Here is an 11236-nt window from a genome sequence, read left to right on the forward strand (position 1 = left end):
AGACTATGGTTGATAAGAGTCTTATAAATAATAAAACTTTTCAGAAAAAAAAGAGAAAAGAATATATTAATGTTAGAGAGAAAATGTTACCCTCAAATTTTCAAGTGCTTCTCTGTATGTCAAAAGCATAATATCATGAACTCATTTTACAGTGAAAATTTTTAAAAATGGAACACTGCTTAATAAAATAGAGGCATATTTTCCTAACTATGAGTTCTCTAAATTCACAGAAATTTTGAAATTCCAATTTAAACAAATTTGTGATACTAAACACTGAATATGAAAGACACCATTTATTCATCCAAGGTTTACCTGATATAAATACAATCACCCAAAAATATAATACTTACATGAATTAATATTATAAACATCCACAGTTTTTTAATTTTTACAGATGTCACTTTTTTTTTTTTTTTTTTTTTTTTTTTGCGGTACGCGGGCCTCTCACTGCTGTGGCCTCTCCATTGCGGAGCACAGGCTCCAGACGCGCAGGCTTAGCGGCCATGGCTCACGGGACCAGCTGCTCTGCGGCACGTGGGATCTTCCCGGACCGGGGCACAAACCCGTGTCCCCTGCATCGGCAGGCGGACTCTCGACCACTGCGCCACCAGGGAAGCCCCAGATGTCACTTTTTAATTGTACTATTACCATATGGTAACCATACTAACAAACAAAATTAGAAAATAGAGAAGATAAGAAAATTACCCATAATCTCACTTCACTAATATAACCATTATTAATATTCAATCTACTTTTTTCTAGGCATTTTCTCTGGGCATATTTGACATAATTATAATTGTAATGTCCATAACATTGTGTATTTATGTTTTTTCATTTAATTTCTTATCAGTTGAAGTCATAGAATTTTATATTAAAAGTAAATTACTTAGCAAAAAGAGTAAGAAAACAAAGAGCATAAGAACAAAGCATTGTTTAATATGGTTTACCTCATAAATAGGAAGTGTAGGAGAGTTCCATGCATTGATTCTTGATTCATTGACATCAACAACTGTTACCCTGATTTCAGGGCACATATGAGCAATGACACTACATGTGGGTCCTCCAACATAGCCTGCGCCGATGCAGCAGATCTTCTTAATTTCAAACATGATTGTACTAGAAGGGAAACAGTAAGACCGTCCAACTATTGAGAACAGAAAATTTAAAGAAATCACACTGCACATTCATCACCCTTTATAAAAACTGTCAAGGTGACAGATACTGGAAAGATTTCCTACATTCACACTCATTAAGAATTATGAAGACAATGATAATAAAAAAAATAATGTTCCAATTGGATGACCTAGCCTGTTCTCAGCTGTACCAGCATGAAATATGGAAAATATTATAGTAACTGATATTACTAAAGAAGTGTCACAAAGATTATAATGAACTAATATAGAAAGTCAAGAAGCAAAATAAAACCTTACTTAATCTTCTAACACTCTAGGGTAACTTTGATTGCTGAGGGAAAATTCAAGGGTGAACACACCAGTGCAATTCTTGCTTAACTAAATGCTGGTGTACAAAGGTCAGCTTTACAACAAGTTTAGACTAAAATGACAGATATTAAGATTAGCTCCTAAGTCCAGAATTTGCCTCTGAGATTATGTTCCCTGCACAATTTGGTTTCAGCAATTCATTTTTAGGTACTGGACGATGATCTTAAACTCTATTTCAACTTTAATCAGAAACCAGGAGATGGTTAAAAGAAAGTGATTTCTGTAGTTAGCAAAGCTGTTACACAGATTTTGATGGGTTTTTCAAAAACCAGTGAATTGATTCACTCGAATACAAAATGACAAGGGACTGACTTATATGTAAGAATTTCAGTTTATTCAGTAATGAGAACGAGAACGGTCAAACTGATAAGATTCTTAGAATTTTTGTCCTGGAGAGTTTAAGTATTTGTTAGTATATTCCTGCATGGATCGGAGAAGGTACTCTGGAAGGCTGATCTAATTACAATGCCTGGCAAGTATATCCCTATTATGAAAAAAGATACACAAAGCACATAATTAAGATGATCCAATTCCCTTTGGTCTGAATCTGTATTAATCAAACAACACTCTAATCTTGGTTGGTTCTCTGGGTAAGAGTTCCCAACTGGAAGAGAATGAGCTGACAACCCAAACAAGTATCCTGGTCTGTGTTAATAAGCAAGTAATCTGGCTTATAAATTGATCTTTAGTAGTTATGATTAGCAGATACCAACTCATAGAGTCTGATCTCTAATGACTTTTTTTTTTGGCCGCATGGCTTGTGGGATCCTAGGTACACGACCAGGGATCGAGATCAGGAGTCGAAAACCAGCCCCTCCTCCCCACCCCACCCCCACCGGCAGTGCAATAGCGGAGTCTTAATCACTAGACCACCAGGGAATTCCCTGCGGTACGCAGGACTCTCACTGTTGTGGCCTCTCCCGTTGCGGAGCACAGGCTCCGGACGCGCAGGCTCAGCGGCCATGGCTCACGGGCCCAGCGGCTCCGAGGCATGTGGGATCTTCTCGGGGCGGAGCACGAACCCGTGTCCCCTGCATCGGCAGGCGGACTCTCAACCACTGCGCCACCAGGGAAGCCCCCCTCTAATGACTTTTTAATAACCTAAAAGAAACGGAATTTTAGTAAACCAGTAAATATGAACAGAATTTGGAATCTAATGATTCCCCAAAAGAAAGAAATATTCTTAGCAATATACATACAAAGAAATATTTTAAATGTATTTTTATTTTGAATAGGTAATAATTCATATGATTCAAACATTAAATCTGGGGAATTCCCTGGCGGTCCAGTGGTTAAGACTTGGCGCTTTCACTGCCATGGGCCCAGGTTCGATACCTGGTCAAGGAACTAAGATCCCACAAGCCAGGCCGTGCGGCCAAAAAAAAAAAAAAAAAAAAAATCATTAAATCTCTATAACAAGGTAAACACTCAGAAGCCACACACCTACTCCATCCACATCTACTTTGCTACCCTCTACTTTGCTTCTACAAGCAACCTCTTTATCAGTATTCCAAGATTCACCTTAGCAAAAACACTGAGCCTAGAAAAATTTACGTTTAGCAACCATATATCTTTCTTCACCCTTCTTCTGCTTTTCAGTTCTGCCCTTCACACTCTCCAGGCCTCAAGTGCCCTATACATGAGGAGAATGCATGGGGAGATAGACTGCACTGGGATTGCTAAGTGGCTAAGACTGAGCCGGATGTTCTGAAAAGCTCCCACCTGTGGGAGGGACAGCTGGCCTGGAGCAGGCTTACCAAAGATCTGTCTCCAGCATTCACTGCTGTCGTCTCCACCTCTACAGCAGAAAAGTCTTGGCATCTGGTTTCAGAAAAATTGCTTCAACTTGCTTCAGGCTTATTCCCTTCTTCTCATTCATGAAAAATTAATATTCCCAATTTAAGGATTTACTGTGTGGGCACAGCAGAGAATTTGGCCATAGAATAATATGGGTCCTGACACTCAAGTCCTTAACAATTTATTCAGCAAATAATTCAACTGAAAAATATTTATTAAAGACCCCACTATGTAACAGCCACTATTGTTCTACGTACTATAGATACAATAGTGAACATGACAGATACAGCTCCTACCTTTACATAGTTATATTCTAGTAGGAAAGCACACAAACAAAATAATGGCAGTTGCGGTAAATTCCACATAAAGGAAATAAACATGTAGCTAAAAGAGAAAGACTGTATATGGGGAAAGGACTATTTTAGTGAGGGTAAAGAAGGACTCTCTGAGAAGGTGACTTTTAAACTGACCTAAAAGATAAAATGGAGTTAATTGCATCCAGGTAACATGGTTAAATTACACAAGGCAGTATAATCAATTAAATGACAAAGTGAGGGTTAAAGTCCAGAGGGGGGAAAAATCAAAATAAGAAAGTATCTATATCAAGGTAAATGTAAAATCTAAGCTTGACCTAAAGAATGAGTAGGATTTAAAAGGAAAGATAAGTGGGCAGGGCATTCCAGATGACAGGAAGGAAATAAATAAGGACTTATATACAGAAATGAGTCCAGGGCTTCCCTGGTGGTGCAGTGGTTAAGAATCCGCCTGCCAATGCAGGGGACACGGGTTCAAGCCCTGGTCCGGAAAGATCCCACATGCCACAGAGCAACTAAGCCCGTGCGCCACAACTACTGAGCCTGCACTCTAGAGCCCGTGAGCCACAACTACTGAGCCCACACGCCGCAACTAGTGAAGCCTGCGCACCACAACAAAGAGTAGCCCCCGCTCACCGCAACTAGAGAAAAGCCCACATAGAGCAACGAAGACCCAACACAGCCAAAAATAAAATAAATTAATTAAAAAAAAAGAGAAAGAAATGAGTCCAAAGAAGTGAGATCTGCCTAGTTGCACAAAAACGTGGGTGTTAAGAAGTAGTGAGAGGTAAAAACTGTCTCAGGGTGGAAATGAATTGGAAGTGGGTCTTGAATGCCCCTTTCAGGAAAGCATGACCATAAAAATCCATGAGGCTATAATTTAATAACTTAAGGTAACACAGCTGAAAGTAACCATAACAATCAAGTCATTAATATATTAGCTAAAATCTAATAAACTCCACTGAAGAAAAAAAAGGGGGAGGGGGCAAAGGGAATGATCAGCTTGGAGCCTGGAAAAGGGGCATTAAGAATAAGAATGATGACTCTTAGAGGAAAACACAGGCAGAACACTCTATGACATAAATCACAGCAAGATCCTTTTTGAACCACCTCCTAGAGAAATGGAAATAAAAACAAAAATAAACAAATGGGACCTAATGAAACTGCAAAGCTTTTGCACAGCACAGGAAACCATAAACAAGACCAAAAGACAACCCTCAGAATGGGAGAAAACATTTGTAAATGAAGCAACTGACAAAGGGTTAATCTCCAAAATTTATAAGCAGCTCATGCAGCTCAATACAAAAAAACAAACAACCCAAACCAAAAATGGGCAGAAGACCTAAATAGACATTTCTCCAAAGAAGATATACAGACTGCCAACAAACACATGAAAGACTGTTCAACATCTTTAATCATTAGAGAAATGCAAATCAAAACTACAATGAGATATCATCTCACACCAGTCAGAATGGCCATCATCAAAAAATCTAGAAACAATAAATGCTGAGAGGGTGTGGAGAAAAGGGAACACTCTTGCACCGCTGGTGCGAATGTGAATTGGTACAGCCACTATGAAGAACAGTATGGAGGTTCCTTAAAAAACTACAAATAGAACTACCATATGACCCAGCAATCCCACTACTGGGCATATACCCTGAGAAAACCATAATTCAAAAAGAGTCATGTACCAAAATGTTCATTGCAGCTCTATTTACAAGAGCCCAGAGATGGAAACAACCTAAGTGTCCATCATCGGATGAATGGATAAAGAAGATGTGGCACATATATACAATGGAATATTACTCAGCCATAAAAAGAAACGAAATTGAGCTATTTGTAATGAGGTGGATGGACCTAGAGTCTGTCATACAGAGTGAAGTAAGTCAGAAAGAGAAAGACAAATACCGTATGCTAACACATATATATGGAATTTAAGGAAAAAAAATGTCATGAAGAACCTAGGGGTAAGACAGAAATAAAGACACAGACCTACTAGAGAATGGACTTGAGGATATGGGGAGGGGGAAGGGTAAGCTGTGACAAAGCAAGAGAGTGGCATGGACATATATACACTACCAAACGTAAAATAGATAGCTAGTGGGAAGCAGCCACATAGCACAGGGAGATCAGCTCGGTGCTTTGTGACCACCTAGAGGGGTGGGATAGGGAGGGTGGGAGGGAGGGAGATGCAAGAGGGAAGAGATATGGGAACATATGTATATGTATAACTGATTCACTTTGTTATAAAGCAGAAACTAACACACCACTGTAAAGCAATTATACTCCAATAAAGATGTAAAAAAAAAAAATAAGAAGAATGATGGAAAAAATCTTTAAAAAAAAAAAAAGAATAAGAATGATGGGCTTCCCTGGTGGCGCAGTGGTTAAGAATCCGCCAGCCAACGCAGGAGACACGGGTTTGAGCCCTGGTCCGGGAAGATCCCACATGCCGCGGAGCAACTAAGCCCCTGCGCCACAACTACTGAGCCTGCGCTCTAGAGCTCATGAGCCACAACTACTGAGCCCCCGTGCCACAACTACTGAAGCCCACGCGCCTAGAGCCCGTGCTCTGCAACAAGAGACGACACCTTAATGAGAAGCCCACGCACCGCAATGAAAGAGTAGCCCCTGCTCGCCGCAACTAGAGAAAGCCCATGCATAGCAACAAAGACCCAACGCAGCCAAAAATAAATTAATTAATTAAAAAAAAAGAATATGAATAAGAATGACACAGTGTTTATTTCAGCGCTTCTAAAGAGTGACACAGAATCTGGAAGTCAGAAGTGTTCTGGTTTCAGAGAGGTGGGGCAAGAAAAAAGCTTTCCCAATGCTTGGATGGCATATTCCCCCCAAATTCTTTGTTCTGATTCCACTATGCCTTATGAGTTCAGATTGCCAGGAATCATAATACTAGAAAGGGATGGCCTGGATTTGAGACATAAGTATTCCAGACACTGGAATAAAGTTTCCCTACTGTAATAGCAAGTTTCCATTCTAGAGTATCCATCAGTCTCTTATGAGCTTAGTCATCATAAGTTACCTAGAGCCTCATTAACCCTTAGGCTTGTGGGAAGAAAAAAAAAAAACAACCTTCCAGATCTGCAAGGCTGAAGATCAAGTCCTGAACTGTCATGAACCTGGACTACCACTAACAGTAACCCCTTACTGGATAGGTGGCCTCTCTAATCAAAACCAGTATATCTGGAATACCTAAAAAGTAAAATCTCAAAGGATTTTTGGACCAGAGGATCTTGTGGTGTTACCACTTAATCCACAGCCAAGAGGTTATAAGGGCAGTCTATGCCCTCAGTCTCAACCAGAACATGGCTGAACCAGAACATGGGCTGAGCCCATGATGAACTCTTGGGCTCAAGAGTTTTATAAGGTACTCCCAGGCTAACACTTCTCTGCTGCTGTTCACCTCAGCACCTAGAACAGTAGGCTCTCAATAAATATTAATTGAATGAGTAACTCAATAAGGGCCTATCTTTTTGAGATGAAGACTGGTATTTGAATATCTTTATCTCAGATGCTCGATCAGAGTATTTTTGCAGACTGTCCACAATCCTATCAATCTTTCTTCTTTAGGTAGAACTTCAGCATGTCTTCTCAGAGCTACTACTTATCTACCTTGGTTGCCACGCCATATTCAGCTTGCCTTTCAGACGGCAGCTGGGGTAAACTATTGATGGCAGGTGGGTCTGTATTATAGAACTGCATGTGTTTTAGGGTATCCCCGCGTTGCTCTTTCACATGAAGTATGAAGTATGGCTCGCAGATGACAATGGGAAAATTACTGAAGAAGCTAGATGTACAATCTGTGCAAGTCCAAATAAATTACCACTTGGAAGTTTCAACAAAATCTTCAATAAGCTTTAATACAGAGCTTGATACAGTGTTAGTGATATACTTTGCCTGACACAGATATCTTCTGATTCCATTTTCTGTTTCTACTTTTATTTACCTTCTGACCCTCTACTGTGCTGTCAGGGAAATGAGAATGTCTGCTTACTGAATGAGTCAGTTTGAAATGAGTTTTTACCTCTGTATTTTGGGAAAGTCACAGCAAACCAGGCCATTCCAAAACTACTTTTCATCTAAAATTTTACAAATTCAGATCAATATTTCAGCCTAAAAGATGCGGCTAACAAATAGCGAAGCTCCTATTACAATCTAAACTGAATATAATCCCCCCACCTCCACCCCTCTTCAGTATACCCAGTATCTAAGGCAATGGACGTTACAGATGGATACATCAACTTCACACATCATCTTAGATATTTCCAAAAATTAAATACTAACAGATGCCTGCCCCGGGAAAAATATTTAATCAGTGAGAAAGACTGTTAACCTCATATCTAAAGGGTATCATGTAAAGCTGTGGAAATAGCAAGAGAGAAGATGGAGTATGCTTATTGGTTACAGATTTTATGTTGGAGAAAGGAGTAGTACAGCAATAGGAGAAGAAATGAGATCCTTTCAATCAGGGTTGTCTATCCCTTACCTTAAACTAGATGCTGGGCACTAACAAGCACATATCAGAGCAGACAGTAACCTCTTTCATTTCTAGAACCACCCCCCGCTCCCCGCATCCCCCAAGAAACAGACCAGACTACTGTTGTCCATTTCATAGGGGATTTGAAGAAACTCAAAGACTCACTGTGTCTTTGAGGGCAGGCAGTCAATGAACAGCTACTCCTCTGTATATCCCTGAAAAGTTCCCTACCAGTGAATCCCTCTTTTCTATATACCAGAATTCTCGACCTTACTCAATTATTTTCCTATATGTAAAGAGGAATAATTTTTCAAGGTCTCACACAAACGCAATCTCCTGAAGCACCCAAGAAAGGCCTTCCCTAATATGAAATAAAGCCATTATACAGTGTGGCGGCCAACAATGGATTCCAGGACAGTCCATACAGATGTCACGACAGAATCAATGTCTTAGGATTTCGCCTTCAGAAGGGCTCTCTGGTTCGGTTTCTCTTTAGTTTCTTAAGAAGAGAGACGAGCGACGTGAGGAAATCAGCAGCCCTCCATGTGAGCAGATTCTAAACACAAACAAAAGACTATGATTCTGAGACCAAAATGGGGTCCCTGACCAGAGGACCACTTCCTTTGGTGGACGTTCGGCTTTCAGAGGCGCCAGGGAAATCTCATTTAAGTCGGAAAGTGGGGAAAAGCAGAAAGAGAAGCGGTTGGAAGACTCGCGAGTCCTGAGCCCAAGCTCTCCCTCTTCCAGGGCAGCAGACCCAAAAGACTATTCCCGCCCAGAGCCCAAAAGAGGAGACGGGGGGTCGTGACACTGGGAGCCTGGGACCAAGCGCAGGGAGCGACTAAGAGCAGCGCGCACACCCCGCCCGTCTCCTTCCACATCCCGCCGGGACCCGGGAGCATCCCCACGGGGTGGCGGAGCCAGCCCGGGAAAGGCGCTTACCCACTTCCAGGCACAGAGAGCGGTAACCGCTCCAACCCCGACCGCTCGGACAGCTCCTCGTTCTGGGCCGCGCAGCCGCAGCTTCAGCACTCGCGCCCTGCTCCGTCTGATCTCCCCTCACCGCACACCCCTCTCGGGTTGCCAAGCGCCGCACCCCGAGTCCCGGGCCCGAGCCTGTATTTAAAGGTTTCCACCCGAGAAGGCGGAGGCTTCATTCCCCCGCAGCCAAGCCCTCCCGGACTTAGCCCTCCGCTGCATCCCTGCTCCCCCTCCCGCCACTGTAGGCCGGGGCCCGCCCCTATTTCCTGCGGGGCCCAGGGGCGGTGGATACGGGGGCGTGACTAGTCGTCGCTGGGAGGGGCAGACCCCACCCCCCGGCCGAGCCTGGGCAAATCCGCTCGGGCCAGCTCAGCGGCCCCGCCCCTGCCGCGAGCGGCGCTGGGCTGAGCTGTCTGCGCCGCAGGTCGGCCGAGGACTGAGGGATAGCCTCCCAGTTACGCCTAGGTCAGGGTCTAGTTTCCCGGTAGTCTAGAGCTCGCTCTTGCCGTCTGGCCCCCTCTTCCCTCCCTGTGTCCCCATCCTGCCTCACGGCTATGAGGTGGTGCCGCGTGCGCGCCAGGTCAGCCATACTCTGAGGCTGCGGCCCACGGGGACCGGAAGGTCCAGGCCCCCTTTCCGGTCTCCCCAGCAGCCTAGAGGGCCTGCCTCGTCTTTCGGCCCCCTAGACTCTGTGGATCAGACGTGGCCAGCGGCTTACACCACTCCCACGCCTTCCGGTCCCATGGGTCCGCCGCACCCTCCGGGCCTGCGGCCCAGGGTTTAGTCATTACCTCCGACCCGCCGCTTCTGGGAAGGAGGCGCCTCACGTCAAAAGGATGCTGAGTCCCGTCATGACTGGACCAGTTAGTGATCCCCGTCCTGATCCCTGGGTAGAGAAGTGGGACGGCCCTCCAGGCACATTTTCCAAATACTCCTGCCAAATTCGGGATCTGAGATGTCTGTGCATGATATATAGCAGAGAGCATGCAAGATGTAAGTGCCGCCTAAGAGGAAGTGAAATTAACGTATGGAGTCTCCCACTTTTAGTGAGAGCAGTTCTGTTCCTGTTTCCCCACTCCAAGGTCATCTTAAACGTCAAATTTAAAGAAAGAAAGCACAGTCATGACTTAGTGTTACTAAAACACTTTACTGCCAGGGAAGTCCCCGTCCTGTATGTTTTAACCACAAAATTGTACTTACTGGATTGTAAGGAATCCCCTTTATGACATCCAGACTTCCAAAGTTTGATGTTTACATACTAATTAGTTAGTGAAAGCTGCATTCAGTCTAGGGTAATGCCTTTTGTATGTATTATAAAAGCATGTCTTTCTTTGTCACTGAATTGATGAGTGACTATATAACAGATACATTTCTTTAAAAACAACACAGATTTTTCCACAATGCTGAGTCTGCTATGCGGTACTTAAGTTCTTTAATTCTGCTCAGTTTTTCAAAGTGAATAGAAACAATGCAATTTAAATCCTTTCATTATCAAGACATAGCCTGAGTTTAGCTTATGAGCAGTGTAGGGCGTAGGACCATATATTTAAGAGGTCAGACCTCTGGCATCACAAGGATTATAAATAACTTTTTTCTGATTCCTAAATTTTCTAAAAATAAGCAGTTTTTTTTTAAGCAGAGTTTTTAAGGGAATAATAAGTCATACTTGATATGAAAGTTGCTTTATTCTTAAAACTACACGTGTTGTGCATCCCTACATTTTCCCTACCTCCAGACATCTCCCTCCTCCCTATCAACAAACATCTCAATTTAGCATGATGGCTTAAAATGGTTTCTATAATCTAGTCCTGAATAACACCCATTTTAAAGCATAAACAGTTAAGCAATAAAAATAAACACTTGTTGAAATGTTAATTGAACAGATGTAATTAATTTGTTTGAGAAAAGATATGCAGGGTTAAGTTCCTTGTGAGGAAAAATCACATTGATAACTCCAGTTTTTAAAAAACCTAAACATGGGAGATAATCATGGTTGGTGTTTACAGAACATTTTGGGGGGTGGGGGAGAACCAATTTTATAAATTGAGATTCTGAGTCGAGAAAACTATCAGAAGAAATGGCAGGGATCAAAAACTTATTTTATTAGAATTCCATTTTCTGGGTGGAAAACTAGTATTGCAGAG

The 11236-nt window shown here is 42.5% G+C and overlaps 1 protein-coding gene across 1 annotated transcript in view; it reads right to left on the reverse strand.

The window, feature by feature from the left end:
* UGDH (UDP-glucose 6-dehydrogenase) overlaps window positions 1-9687 on the reverse strand; it is a 31134-nt gene extending 21447 nt beyond the window's left edge. The window contains exons 1-2 of the mRNA XM_030881071.3: window positions 9054-9687; window positions 948-1116 (exon numbers count right to left, since the gene is read on the reverse strand). Coding sequence (XP_030736931.1) covers window positions 948-1109 — 162 coding nt within the window. The 5' untranslated portion in view covers window positions 1110-1116; window positions 9054-9687. The remainder of the gene's footprint in view (window positions 1-947; window positions 1117-9053) is intronic.
* Window positions 9688-11236: the final 1549 nt, after the last annotated feature.

This window comes from Globicephala melas, chromosome 5 (genome assembly GCF_963455315.2).
Source record: "Globicephala melas chromosome 5, mGloMel1.2, whole genome shotgun sequence".
Lineage (NCBI taxonomy): Eukaryota > Metazoa > Chordata > Mammalia > Artiodactyla > Delphinidae > Globicephala > Globicephala melas.